General features: G+C 34.8%; 1 protein-coding gene across 1 annotated transcript; it reads left to right on the top strand.

The window, feature by feature from the left end:
• Positions 1-630: 630 nt before the first annotated feature.
• Positions 631-5,103, top strand: LOC107904158 (probable pectate lyase 5). Its single transcript, XM_016830428.2, has 5 exons — positions 631-1,414; positions 1,666-2,346; positions 2,434-2,650; positions 3,010-3,215; positions 4,727-5,103. Exons 1-5 carry the CDS (start codon positions 1,284-1,286, stop codon positions 4,992-4,994), a joined length of 1,503 nt encoding a protein of 500 aa, XP_016685917.1. The 5' UTR covers positions 631-1,283; the 3' UTR covers positions 4,995-5,103.
• Positions 5,104-15,678: the final 10,575 nt, after the last annotated feature.

Genomic DNA, 15,678 nt, shown 5'->3' on the forward strand with positions numbered 1-15,678 from the left:
TTTTTTAACTTAATCCATTTTGCAAAAGCTTTACTTAATTTTTATATATAATTTTTTATAAATATATTTTTACATAATTTTTTTAAGAAAAATCAAGATATTTGAATTATATTTGATTTGATTTTGATTAACTAAAATTAAAAAAAAAACTGAAAAAATATTTTGAAAAATTTCTCATCTTCCTTGCTTCAGCATACAAACGTGGTTTGAAACCCAAACTCCGACATTCCCTTTGACATTTGCTTTATAATTTCTACTGGCTCTACCCCTACTCACTATTATTCATGCAAAATTCATGTGCGTCGAATGAAGAAGAACACACAGTTGATTTTCACCACCATGCAAAACCCAGGCCTCCAACTTCCACTCAAACCGAAAGATTAATAAAAGTTTTACTCAAAGCAGGCTGCAATATTTGAATCTTTGAATCACATCTAAATCCTGAATCTTTTTCAACAAATGTTTCTCTTTTATCTGTTAATCACAACAAACACCATACTGCTATTCATAGCTGGTTTAGTATTTTGGTAGGAAAAACAAGTATGGCATTTTATCAGATTACGATTTACATTGTAACACTGACTTTGACCTATAAATTGTGCCTACGGCTGACTGCTGGTAGGCTGCTTTGCTTATAGGGTAAAATAAGGAACAAATATATGAATCCATGCAGTAAAGAATCTCTATCCTCAAACAAAGGCAAAACATAACCTTTTACCTTCCATTGAAGAAAAAGGTTTTCTTTTCTGCATTATCTTCTTTTTTTTTTGGATGAGCCCCCTGTTTCCCTTTCTAATTTCTTCATAAATTAACCCTTTCTGGCCTTTCTTTTTATCATTTTGTTTAATTATTTCATGTTTTAAGAATAATTAGACTACAAGCCAAGAATTTATGTAAACTGATAAGAGTCTGCAAAAGATGGGAAAAAAACAGGGGAAAACAGAGAGTGTACTGAAGAGGTTTTTAATGTAAACGTAGTTTCCTTCTTTTTTCTTCTACTTTCTGATTACATAAAGCATTTCAAAAGAAAGAAAATTAAATAAAGGGTTTTTTTTTTAATTGGGATTTAAAGATTCTTTGTCTATCATCATGAATTTTAGATTACTTATTATTTAAATCACTTCTGGTTGTCCAAAGTTTTACATTTTCCTATCTTCTTTTTTTATTTTTCTGGTGAATAGCAAGCAAATCAAAGACACATAATTTGTTGAAATAAGGAACCTTTTTCATTACAAAACAAAACAAGGAAAAAGAAAAGCTTCCATTGTTGTTGTTCTTCAAGGATGCTTCCTTTCACCTGCATTCTCATAATATGTATTTTAGGTCCATTCTCTTCATTTGGTAGAGCTGCCTTCAATCTTAGCCTCCCTCACCAACATCCTCACCCTGAATCTGTTGTTCATGATGTTCAAAGGTATGCCCTTTGATTCAACCATTTTCTTGCTTGATTCTGTGTGGAAAAGAAGAAGAAAATCCCATTTTCTCTGACAAAGATTTTGACTAGAAAAACATGTAGTCCCATTGTCTTTACTTCTCACAATGGCAAACAAAATATCATCATTTTCTTTCCAAATTTAGCTTTTGTTTTTCGAAGAAATTTCTCCCCTGTTTCCCGTAAAATTTACATTACATTTTACTCGAAACCTTTGTTTTAATCTTTTGTAGGAGATTAAATGTGTCTATATCAAGAAGACAAGCTCTATCTGTAAGCCAAAAAGATCAATGCCTAACCGGAAACCCCATCGATGATTGCTGGCGGTGCGATCCCAACTGGTACAACAACCGCCAACGCTTAGCTGACTGTTCTATAGGTTTTGGGCAAGGAACCCTCGGCGGAAAAGGCGGCAGAATCTACACTGTCGTGGATTCCTCCGACAACGACGTTGCTAATCCCAAACCAGGCACTCTCCGCCACGCCGTCATACAAGACGAACCCCTCTGGATCATCTTCTCAACCAACATGGTCATCAAGCTGAAGCACGAGCTGATTTTCAACTCTTTCAAAACCGTAGACGGCCGTGGTGTCACCGTTCATGTCACCGGGAATGGGTGTATAACATTGCAGTATGTCTCCCATGTTATTATACATAACATCCACGTTCACCATTGTAAACCATCGGGGAACGCCGACATTGCTTCGTCGCCGACGCATGTTGGATGGAGAGGAAGATCGGACGGTGATGGGATCTCCATTTTCAGTTCCCAGAAAGTCTGGATCGATCATTGCGCCCTTAGTTACTGCACTGACGGTCTTATTGATGCTATAATGGGCTCCACTGGAATTACCATTAGTAACAATTATTTTTCTCACCATAATGAAGTAATGCTTTTAGGCCATGATGACAGGTATTAAAAGGTCTAATTCTCCTTCCAGTCCCTATACTCTTTTGAACTTTCAAAATTTAGTCCCCCTATTTTTTGTTGTGTTGGTAGGCATTTGGCTGATTCAGGGATGCAGGTGACGATAGCTTTTAATCACTTCGGAGAAGCATTGGTGCAAAGAATGCCGAGATGCCGGTTAGGGTATATACATGTTGTCAATAATGATTTCACGGCTTGGGAAATGTATGCCATCGGCGGTAGTGCTAACCCTACCATCAACAGTCAAGGGAATCGTTATACTGCACCAGTGGACCCTAATGCTAAAGAGGTAAAACCCTCTTGTTAATATTTAAATTATGACCGCAGATTTTGATTGACATGATCATCGAGTTAAAATAAATAAATAAATAAATAAATTCAAGCATGGTTTTTGCTTCTTTCTTTCTTGTCGACCAATTAGGGAAAAGGGAGGCTAATTAAATGATTGATTAATTATTCTTGGTGGGTGGCTAGTATACTTTTTTGACTTGTACTTCGCAGAAATGGATGTATTTCTGCAAGTGGGGAAGCACTCATGTTCCCCACTCTCTGTGGCGGCGCGTGGGATGTTTAGATTTGTGAACCCTAATTTGTAGCAGTAATTTGTTCGACTTTCATTTTACATTCTTTTGGCAAAGTCGTGAACAGGTGACAAAGAGAGTGGACACGGATGAGAGGGAATGGGCATCTTGGAACTGGAGAACAGAAGGGGATTTAATGGTAAATGGAGCCTATTTTGTGCCTTCCGGTGCCGACGTAAGTCCTCAATACGCTAAAGCTTCCAGCATCCAGCCTAAATCCGCTGCCTTCATTCAGCAGCTCACTTTCACTGCCGGCGTTTTCGGCGAGTCTAGGTAATTTTTCAATTTAATTAGGCTTTTAACTGTATTACCCGTCTCTTTCTTAACTGTCATCCTCATTTTAATGCTTGGTATTAAATAGACAAATTTCTAACTAAGCTGGAACAATGAATATTCAACTATAAAGAATGCATAAGTATTAATTAACAGAATTCTAATATTAATACAAGATATAGATATCGCTCATTTTCTTAACGGTATTACTTTCTATTGTTTTAGATGTGAAAATTTTAGGGTGAATTTGGATACATAAGATATAGATGCGTTAATTTGCAGTTAGTGTAAAAACAACAATGGTGATGAGTTTAAATATGGTAACAATATTGTAGCGTAAAACAAAAAATAAATTAAACGCACCGCACCAAACCCACCCTTAATCTATAAATAAATAATTCTTAATCAATCCCTATAAGCAGACTGTCTAACGAATCTTATACAGATTAAATCTAAAAAAGTGCTTTCAAAACATTTATTAACAAAATCCCATAATTAATTACTTTATTCCCCATCTTTTAGTCTTTCCCCCATTAGATACTGCAAGTAAATAATGAGAATCTGTGTAAAGATTAGCCTTCTAACGATTTCTTTTGCCCTACCCCATGTGCCTTTGCATGGGATGATAGGTCTTCCCTTTTCTAGAGTAATTTACGTAATACTACTATTCTATACTAATATCTGAATATGTGTCGAATATAAAAACCCTTAATGTATGGAACAAAAAACCACGAAGATGCAAACATGGATAAAAGTATGAAAAGAAGAAGAAGAAAAAAGGGTTAGCTTTAAACTAGATAGGAGAGGTGATCCTTTTTGGCATTCAAGTTGGTGTGGGGGTGAAGCATCTGAGTCAGTTTATATTCTCTTTGATCTGCTTTCCAACTGTATATCAACGTGAGCCCCCTCACCGTCTGATGTTGATCTATAAGCCATTGACAATTTGCTTTATTAATGGGGAAAAATACATATAAATTCAAGACAGCCTTCCTTCATACATGTTTGCCAATGTGATAGCTCCTTTCCCTTGCTTATATGTCATCCATGTTAGCTATTTTAACAACCTTTTTTTGCTTTGGTTCCTTGTCGGCTACATATTTAGATATGAATTTTTAAGAATCTTTATCCCACACTTACAATATTTAACCAATTTCCCTCCCAAATTTTTTATTTAGAATTTCTCATTAAACTTTTCAAATATTTTAAAAATTTTAATTAGATCCCTCCAAATGTTTTGTCATTTCTTAAGGGTTTTAGCCACCATTGTCAAGAGTTATTATTACATGGACTTAACCCTAAGTTTTGACGCGTTAATAGTTCTTATTTACAAAGATTTTTAGAAATTTGAATATTCATGTCCTGTTTATTATGGTGTTTTAATTTTCCATTTGTGTTATGTTCATGCTGTGACTAATAAATTTATACTAGTCTTAACATTTGCAATCCTTTTCTCTTATAGTTTGATGTATGACTTTTTTTTTTCGCATGTGCGTGTTGATTTATATGTACAGCGAAGAGACTGGGAGCTATACCTATCCAGGGTACACCGGCAACACCGTGCCCAGTGGCACCGGCACCACCACTACTGGCAGTGCAGGACCCACCGATGATGGCAACTTCTTTGGAATGATATTTGGGAGCGGCGCAGCACCATCGCCAACCCCACCAGCATTAACATCAATGGCTTCAACATTTTTGTCTCTTTTAATTATTTTAATTTTGTATTCTATTACCAACCAAGGTGCGCTACCACCATTACTATCATTATTATTGTTATAGAAATTAAAAAGAAAGAAAGAAAAAAAGGAATCAAAATTATAGTTAATAGTTATAATTTTATATAAGAAATGAAAGAAATCAAAGATTTCTGTGATTAGTTTGGTTCCTAGTCCCTGTCTAACACTAAACAAATAGCATAGGTTAAAATTGATGTAACCTGTTAAAAATTATGCTTTTTTATCCACTGATTCAACTGATAATCTGATACAATATTTTTTGGGGTAAATTACACTCGAGGGAATTAAACTATTGGTAAATTTACGTTTTGGCTACTCAACTTCAAAAAGTTACAAAATGGTCACTGAGCTATTCGAAAATTTTCATTTAAGTTATTGAACTATTTAAAAGTTTTTATTTAAGTCATTGAGTTGCTAAGTTTTTTTTTAAAGAAAAAGTCTGGCTAGTTAGCTCTAAATGACGACTCGACAATCGATACGGTCGATGAATACCCATCGACAAGTAGAAGACCATATCTTAGATCCAAGCCGATTTGGTAATCAGTGTCAAAGATCAAAGAAGAAAGTTGTTTGGACTTTGGTTCGTTGATTTGTGACGTTTAAAGTTGTTTCATATAAAAATTGAACTATAGAAAAAAAGAGAAACAAGATCTTTTGATTGGTGTAGGTGGTACAAACAAATAAGGCTATACAACAACGATGTTAACAACCAAGTAGCTTAACTAAAACGTTTTAAATAGTTTAATGACTGCTTTGTAACTTTTTGAAGTTGAATGACCAAATCGTAAATTTACTAATAGTTTAGTTACCTTAGATACAATTTGCCATATTTTTTTACCAATAGAAAAAAACCAGAATAAAGTTTTAAGAGGATTATGAAAATGATGTGGTTGTTTGAGGTGGATGTTAAATTCCACATTAAATTTAGTGCATTTGGTCCACTTTTTGCACTTTTCCTTCAAATTAGCCTTTTTTTTTCTTTCTTTTTCCCTATTGATTTTTTTTGGATAACAATAATGTGGATTTTAACGTGTGATGTCTCATTGCTTGAAAGTATTAACAACCTACACTTCGTAGATATTTTTACTTTTTTAGAATCTCTTTTTCTTTTCTCTTAGCTTTTTATTGTGCAAAGGATGCATGAGTCAATAACAAGATTCATTGTTTAGTATTTCCAGTCCAATTATAATTATAGATCATGCAAGTTCAGATTATTTGAAGGTATTATCCATTTTATTTTATTTTTCAAGTTTTTTATTTTATTTTTGGAATAATATTTGATATATTATTAATGAAGTTTTTAGACTCTACAATCAGGGTTAAAGGCTGACAAGTATCCTATAATAGTACAGTAAAATATTAAAAAAAGGACGTGAATTTTTTTAAAGCTGTTTTGGAATAAAAAAAATACATTGTCAATGTAGCCCACACTTCCAAATTGGCCCTACTCGTGTGGCCCACACGGCCTGACCCACGGCCCGCACACCCAAATCGGCCTAGGCCGTGTGACCCACATGGCCACACACCCGTCACACGGCCGCGTGTTACACACAACCTACCACACGGCTGGGCACATGCCCGTGTGGCGTCGACAGGCCAATTTTTCAGCTTTCGCCGATCGACATTTTCTCACGTTTTCGTTATACACCTGGCTCATTTCTGATGTGAGAGCAATCCCGAGACCTTCAAAACCTAGAAACAGTATCCCAAACACTAATTTAGCAACTAATTAATAATTCGACAACATAAATCCGAATTGCGCACACAAACTTACCGCCGACTAAAACAACTATATATTATCATGGTTTAGGCCGTTGGAGCTAAATCCACAGGTTCACCGTCTTCTCCTACGCAATACGTTCACAGAAAATTAACTTGTCTAACTTCACACTATTACACTAGTTCACGAGGAAAGAAAAAAAAAAGAAAAAAAACCAAACCAAACGAACTTGCACTTGCCCAAACAAATGAAGGACAACCAAATTATCGAATCCCCAATGATTAGAAAAATCGATATGTTGATCAGAGTAGAGAGAAAAGAAAAAGCAAAAAGAAAAACACAAAAGGAAATAGGGGAGGAGAAGAAACAGATGTCAGAAAGAAATTTGAGAAGAGAGAAAGAAAAATAATAAATCAAAAATAAAATGGAAGAATATCCTAACTCCCCACTAACAACTGAATCCCACTAAACCGACCCACTAACTCCCAACCAACACAGACTTCCAATCTCACCGAACTTCTATTACAGAACCGTCACACACTCATAGAAGCAAAAATAACATTCTTCACTCACACAGAGGTTTGAACCCAAGACCCTAAGGCAAGCTAACACCTTACCACTTAAACCAGCAAGCTCATTCTAATATGAGTTCATTAAAAATTTAACATAACTCACCTAATAGGGATAAGGCTAGGATAAAAAATAACATAACTTTTCAAAAATGAGACTTGACCCAAGACCTCGAACACAAAATTAGAACACTTCGCCACTAAAACAAATACATATTTATGTCAAAATTCACACTACACCAAAACAGGCTTTTAGCGGCACATTTTGCGGCGTTTGGATAAAAAACACCGTAGAAGTTTGACATTAGTGGCGCTTGTAAACAAACGCCGCAAAAGGCTTGATCTATAGCGGCGTTTTTTTAACGCCGCCAAAGATAGGCATTAGCGGCGCTTCTGTGAAAACGCCGCAAAAAATAATCAAAACGCATCGTTTTGATTTGAGATTTAGTGGCATTAGCGGCGCTTACACAAAAAAGCCGCAAAAAAGATAACCAAAACGCATCGTTTTTCTTGAGCTATAGTACCGTTAACGGCACTTACAAAAAACGCTGCAAATAGTCGAGAAATAACGACGCTTTGTTAAAAACGCCACATAAATGTTAATTAGAACGCATCGTTTTATCTTGAGCTGTAGTGGCATTAGCGGCGCTTTTCCTAAAAACGCCGCTATAACGGCGTTTTTCTTAAAATGCCATAAAATGTTGGCCGGAATGACTTCGTTTTTATTGGAGATTTGGTGGCGTTTTTGTTAAAAACGCCGTAAAAATGTATTTTATTTTAGGGTTTAGGTTTTGAAATTTAAGATTTAATGTTTATTGTTTAGAGTTTTAGGGTTTATAGTATGGTATAATGTTTATTATTTTGGGTTAAGGGTTAATGTGTTAGAGTTTGGGTTTGGGGTTTAATTAGCGTTTAAGGATTCTATTTGAAAGTTGAAGAACATTTGGATTTTAATGGGACATGCCATTTTGTACTACACCCATATTATTTAATATAAGAATATAAAATATATGTTTTGTACTACACTAACATTGGCAACACGAATTCCTGAAAATATGGTTTAGGATTAATTATGGTTAATTTAGGGTTACGGTTTAGAGTTTAGGGTTTGAGATGTAGGGTTTGGGATTTATGGTTTAAGGTTTATGGTATATTGGGGGTTGGATTTTGAGGGTTGGTGGTTGGTGTTTGTGGTTTACAGGTTTAATGTTTATGGTTTAGGGTTTAGAGTTTATGGTTTATGATTTAGGGTTTAAGGTTAGGGTTTAGAGTTTAGAGTTTAATTTAAGATTTTTATATTTTCTGAATCTAAATAAGATAGATATAAATTATCAATTTAAAAAATATAAATATATATTTATATATATCAAAATGGGTTAAATCCCAAAAGCGTACATGAATAATGGTTTAATGTTCAATTGTATACATGAAGTTTAATTTGATCCAGAGCTTGTAATATATTAACACATGTTATTGATATAATTAACATCATTTTTTATTTATATATTGCATATATACATAAATATTTATATTTATTCAATATAAAAATATAAAAATATATTGATATAATTAACTTATTTTTGTTCTAAATTTCCATGTTCTTAGTGGCGTTTTATGCCAAAACGCCACAAAATTGTCCTAATTATCAGGGAAATGACTGTGTTTCACAGTTATTTAGTGGCACATACGTATAAACGTCGAAGACAGGTTAATTTAATCCTGGAAAACGACGACGTTTTTCTATGTACTTAGTGGCGTTTTATGCCAAAACGCCAGAAAATTTACATAATTGTGTGGGAAACGACGTCGTTTCTGCGGTTATTTAGTGGCGCACAATTATAAACTCCGCGAATGGGTTCATTTAATCATGAATACGTCATTGTTTTTCCATGTTCTTAGTGGCGTTTTATACCAAAACACCAGAAATTTGTCCTAATTGTTTTGGAAACGACTTCATTTCTACAATTAATTTAGTGGCGCTTATGTATAAACGCTGCAAAGTTCTTCGTTTAGTCATGGAATACGTCGTCATTTTTCCAGGTTAGTAGTGGCGTTTTATACCAAAACGCTAGAAATTTGTCATAACTGTTTGGGAAACGACATCGTTTTCGGGGTTATTTAGTGGCGCTTATGTATAAACGCTGCTAATTTGTTCGTTTAGTCATGGAAAACGTCATCGTTTTTCAATGTTATGAGTGGCGTTTTATGCCAAAACGCAAGAAATAAGGCTATCTGTTTGTGAAACGACTGCGTTTCTATGGATAGTTTGTGGCGCTTGTTTATAAACGCCGCCACCAGTGGGTTCCTTTAGTTATGGAAACGACGTCGTTTTCTTTCCAGCTTTTTTAGCCAGGCAAAAACCCGATTCTTCTTCACTTTCCCCTAATCCTAAAGCCGAAATCCCTAGCATTGTCCTAATCTCCCCAAACCTGACCACCTTCGGCATCACCGTGACCGTCATTGTCGCCTGTTGCATCACCATCGCTGTCTCCTCTATTGCATCACCGTCACCGCCACCGTCACTGTCACCGTCACTGCCGCTCTCCGCTCCTGCAACCACCAGTAAGTTTCAGTCCGATTATTATAAAGATGGAGAAGATTAATATTAATGCATGTTTTAAATATTGTTCATTTTCTGCTTAAATTTCAGTACTTGTTGTTTTAATGGCTTTATTATATGGTCGGTTGACATAGATTTTGTTATTCGGGTTTCTGTTGGGTTGCTGTTGTTTAGGTAGGGTTGAGTTATTCGAATTTTGTTATTCAAATTTTGTTATTTGGGTTTCTGTTGGGTTTCTGTTGGATTTTGACATAGATTTTGTTATTCGGTTGACATAGATTTTGCTCGGTTGACATAGCTTCTAATTGCTTGAAGTTATTAAACTTTTAACCATAATTTCTTTTGATTTTACAACTGCTATATTCTCCATCTGTTCAAAAATGAGAAAAGTAATTTATTTTATAATATAAATTTAATTCTTGATAGTCAGCATTTTCTTGAAGCATTATTTTATATGTATATGAATATAAACTTCACTATATCAACTTGCCACGGCACTACTTCCATTTGTAAGATAAGGGTATTTGGCTTTGATGTTCAAAACGGAAACCTATGATTTTGACAATTACAGAATTCATACAAAATTTATCTTTAAGCAAATTGCAGTTCTTGTATTTGTTTAATGAATTTTAAGCAAGTTGCAATTTTTGTGTGGATATAGTGACAGACAAATCTGAAAGATATGCATGGTGCTTACAAATTCAAGATCGGTTTTCTACCTTTCATACTTGATTTTTATAGTTGCTGATCAATTGTTCTACCAAGCTAGCTACTAGGTCGGTTTATGTAATCTCACAAAGAAATATTGTTCATCTTATTTTATTAAAATGAATTTACCTATACAATTGCATAAAATTTAAATGAATGTCATATTTTTAACCCAATTGCAACTTGGGACCAGCTTTGATTTGATTATTCAACTTGAGCCAACTTTCCTTATTTTATACAAATTTTAGAGTTATATCTGAGCAATAAATTTATTTATTTCAAAGGCTGACAGGCAAAATTTTAATTTATTTTTTCTATGAGAAATAATAATGAATTTTTTCTATTTAGTTTTTATATAAATAATTAAATTATGAGTTAACAGTTTTTATATAAACAAATAAATAAATTATTATTTAACAGTCAAATTATGGGCTACAAATTAAATTTTAGCGGTGCTTTTTTCAAATAAACGCCGTAAATCTTTCTGACATTGTCAATAGCGGCGTTTTTCGCGGGGTTTTTCTGACATAATAAACAACTTACATAGCTTACATAATACATAACTTACATAACTTATATAATACATAACTTACATAATTTACCTAATACATAAATATATATCATATCATAACTTACATAACTCATTTATAGTTATAACTGAACAACTTACCTGTGCAATTTATTGTCAACGACAGGCTTCAAGAATTAAGAAATGGATCGGTCTTGGATGAATTTGTCAAGGGTAAGCAACAGTTATCGAATTGGAGTACAGACTTTTCTAAATTTTTCATTTCAATATGCAAGCCAAGAGAACATGATTCTTTGCCCGTGTAAAAAGTGTGTCAACATAAACTGGCATTATTGTGAAGTTGTATACGAGCATCTAATTGTTGATGGGTTTGTTCGAGGTTATAAACAATGGCTTTTTCATAGAGAATGCCCGCCTAGTACTTCCTCTTCAAGGATGGATGTATCTTATCCTGGTACTAATTACCATCAGTCTGTTAGAGGGGATGATATGGAAGGGATGTTGCGGGATACATTTAATATGCACAATCATGGTTTGCAGTCATTTCCAGCCAACTTTATGGCATCTGATGATTGTACTGTCGGTGGAAATGCTTTTATCGAACCGGGAGAAGTATACCTCATGAAGAGCCGAATGGAGAAGCGGCGAAGTTCTACGCGCTACTTAATGACATGAACAAAGAACTTTATGAGGGATCAAAATTTTCAAAAATGTCATTCTATATTCGTCTTTTTCAGTTAAAATGTTTGGGAGGGTGGACCGGAAACTCTTTGACAATGCTGTTAGAGTTTTTGAGAGATATGTTTCCGTTTGCAAAAATTCCTCACTCATGTAAATATATGAAGAAAATGATAAAAGATTTAGGTCTTGGGTACACCGAAATTCATAGTTGCCCGAATGACTATATGTTGTATTGGGGTGATCGGAAAAACCAGCAGTGTTGTCATGTATGCGACCAATCCCGTTGGATGAATAGAAACACAGATGATGAGAATGGCGATGAAAATGACGCACAGTCAAGGAAGAAGCCAAATAAGATTTTACGATATTTTTCGCTAATACCAAGGCTTCAAAGGCTTTTCATGTTGTCGAAGACGGCCGAGTCGATGACGTGGCACCATGATGGATGAACCAATGATGGAATACTAAGGCATCCAGCAGATTCTGCAGCTTGGAAATCATTTGATAGTAAATTTCCAAGCTTTGCAAGCAATCCTAGGAGTGTGAGGCTTGGGCTAGCATCTGATGGATTTAATCCTTACAAGATCATGAGCGTTGCGTACAGTACCTGGCCTGTAGTGCTTGTTTCTTACAATTTGCCTCCGTGGATTGCATGAAGCAATCTTCCCTTATCTTATCTATGATTATCCCTGGAGAGAAAGGTCCCGGAAATGACATCGACATTTATTTACAACCACTTATTGAGGAGTTAAAACAATTATGGGTTGGTGTTGAGACATACGATGTACTGAGAAAGGAGAACTTTAATTTGCGTTCAGCTTTGATGTGGACTATTAATGACTTCCTCGCTTATGCAAATTTATCGGGTTGGAGTACCAAGGGTCGTTATGTTTGTCATTTTTGTGTTGCGTAAACATGTTCGCAATGGTTATATAATGGGAAGAAGTTCTCTTACATGGGGCATCGTCCGTGGTTACTGGAAAATCATAGATTTAGATTTCAGAGTTCTGTTTTTGACGATACTAAAGAGTTCAGAGAAGCTCTTTCGCAGACTAGTGGATCGAAAATCTTGTTCATGTTGGAGGATATGAATTTTAGTTATGGGAATATGAACCAACCGCCAAACATGAAAAGAAATAGGAGATCAAATGATGAAGCTGATGATGACTCTGGTGAAGAGGATGATCCTAATGAGGCAGACTTGTGGAAAAAAAAGAAGTATTTTTTTTGAGTTGCCTTATTGGGAGCATCAACTTTTACGACACAATCTTGATGTCATGTACATTGAGAAAAATGTTTGCGAGAACATTATCGGTACAATTTTGAATGTCGATGGAAAATCAAAAGACAATATTCAGAGTCGACTTGATTTAGTCAACATGGGAATTCGGCCTGATCTTCATCCCCAAACACTTTTGAACGGGAAATATCGATTGCCGCCTTCTATTTTTTCAATGTCGAAGACGGAAAAAGAAGTGTTCTGCATAGTGTTGAAGGATATAAAGGTTCCAGATGCGTATGCATCAAATATATCTTGATGTGTTAGTATTAAAGATCGAAGACTATATTCCTTAAAATCACATGACTATCATATCTTGATGCAAGATTTACTGCCAGTTGCTATACGATGTTGTATGTTCAAAAAGGTGACGTCTTATATTATTGAACTATCCAATGTAATGAAAGCCATTTGTGGCAAAGTTTTTTATGTTCAATAACTTGAGAAAGTACAAGATCGAGCCGCTTTGACTTTATACAACTTGGAGAAAATCTTCCCACCTTCCTTCTTCACAATTATGGTGCACTTGGTAATCCATCTCCCGCATGAAGCAATACTTGGTGGACCCGTTTTCTATCGATGGATGTATCCTATAGAAATGTGTTAATTTCTTTGTAAAATTTTCTTTTATTCACCTATATGCCTTTAGTTACATTTTTTGATAATGTTGTACATTGTGTTTAGGTTCCTATCCAAATTGAAGTCTTACTGCCACAACAAGCGTTATCCAGAAGGATCGATTGCTGAAGGCTACTTGGCTGAGGAATGTATGACTTTCTATTCAAGATATTTAGAAGATATTGAAACAAGGTTGAACAGATCAAGTAGAAATGTTGGACTCACAGATAACTTCGCCGATACTTATTTGTTTCAAAGTTTTGGATAACCAATCGGCAAAGTTGAAATTGCAGAATTAGATGATTTATCGTGGGTACAAGCATATCGATATGTTTTGTTTCACCACGATTCAATGGAACCATTACAGAAGTAAGTTCTAGAAATTTGATGGATATTCATCAATTATAAATTGTTTATCTTCTAACAAAGTGAACCTTTTTTTAACATAGTGAGTACAAACAAATATTGAGATCTCGTTCGCGCTCCCGAAGATTACAACATCGAGAGTTTAATAAGTTGTTTACAGAATCTTTTCATAAATGGTTAAGCCAAACGGTATGCAATTGAAGCTTTCCCTGACAAATAATAATGTTTTCTGATAACATTTATAATTACTCAGTTTACTTTCCATTCAATAGGTTTGGAGTGGGAAGAACGTTGATGACGAAGTTAAGTGGCTTTCCCAAGGTCCGAATAGAGTGGTTAAAAGATATAGTGCCTTAGTCATCAACGGATTCAGATTTCATACACAATATCATGAGAGATTGAGGAGAACTCAAAATTGTGGAATAGTTGTTAATTTCTTAATTACAAGTTATGCTACTACTAGGGACAACAATCCTGTTGAGGGAAATGTGGAGTATTTCAGACTTTTTACGGACATAATTGAGTTGGATTACTACGGAAAATGGAAAGTTGTCTTATTTCGAGGGGATTGGGCTGATGTTAATACTGCTCGTGGAATTAAGCAAGACCAATTTGGTTTTACAATGGTGAACTTCTCTCGGTTGATTCTCACAGGACAACAATTGATAGATGAGCCGTATGTATTTTCTTCTCAAGTCAAACAAGTTTTTTACTCAAAAGATCCAACTGATGAGGGTTGGTACGTTGTACTCCGTAACATCCCTAGAGACTTGTTTGATATGGGAATGGAAGTAGAGATAACATCGATGACAGATCAGAAACTTTGCCCTTTCTAGAACAAAACTTAAATGAAAGTATCCCTAGTACTAGTACACAATTTCAATGGGTTCGCCAGGACACGGATGAAGATATTTACGAATTATGATGTAGTAAGATTTTACGATTTTTTAATTATATGTAATATCATAATTCAAATCTTCCTCTTATTAAATATTTCAACTATTTTGTATGTGCTGTTATTGTTGTAATTAGTTACTAAATTTTCAACTATTTTATTTGTGTTGCAGATAAAATGCCTAGAAGAAAATTGTGAGCTCTAAGTATTGTTCAAAACACTCTAAACTTGGAAGAAATAAATAGTGAACAACAGAATGCTATTGGATCTTTGGATGTTCCGATTACACCTAACGAACCTATAGAAGTTCAAAGTAATTTTACATTTAATTTACATGCTTGTTGACTTATTGTTGATTGCTATTTCAAATACTTATACTATAATATACCATTTTTCAGCTGAAAGTGGTGGGACGCGCAGAGGTCGCGGACGTACGCTACTTAAAAATTTATATGAGTTAGATCCAGTCGAGCGTGTCAAAGTATGTAGAAATAGTTTTGGTCAGCCTGTTGGATCAGAAGCTCGACTTTTAGCAGGCTATTTGGACATCTTAGCACAAAATGCAAATATGTTGCCTATCAACTACGAGTCGTGGCATCAAATGCCTGATAGTAACAAAAATCAAGCTCTCGATAATATTAAGGTAACAAAATGTTAATGTCATGTATAATACTTGGGTTTAAGTTTCATTTATATTTACTTTCTTAACTTTTGTTTTTTGTAGGCGAGGTTTGCTTTAGAGGTCTCGGATACTTATGTAAAGAAGGCATTGGGAAAAAGATGGAGAGACCATAAACGTACT

Source organism: Gossypium hirsutum, chromosome D05 (genome assembly GCF_007990345.1).
Source record: "Gossypium hirsutum isolate 1008001.06 chromosome D05, Gossypium_hirsutum_v2.1, whole genome shotgun sequence".
In the NCBI taxonomy this organism is placed as follows: Eukaryota; Viridiplantae; Streptophyta; class Magnoliopsida; order Malvales; family Malvaceae; genus Gossypium; species Gossypium hirsutum.

Bases quoted from the DNA above. Each gene is read 5' to 3' on its own strand.
- LOC107904158 (XM_016830428.2), top strand. From the start codon at position 1,284: ATGCTTCCTTTCACCTGCATTCTCATAATATGTATTTTAGGTCCATTC. The intron at 1,415-1,665 runs GTATGCCCTTTG...AATCTTTTGTAG, and splicing joins GTTGTTCATGATGTTCAAAG to GAGATTAAATGTGTCTATAT. The intron at 2,347-2,433 runs GTATTAAAAGGT...TTGTGTTGGTAG, and splicing joins CTTTTAGGCCATGATGACAG to GCATTTGGCTGATTCAGGGA.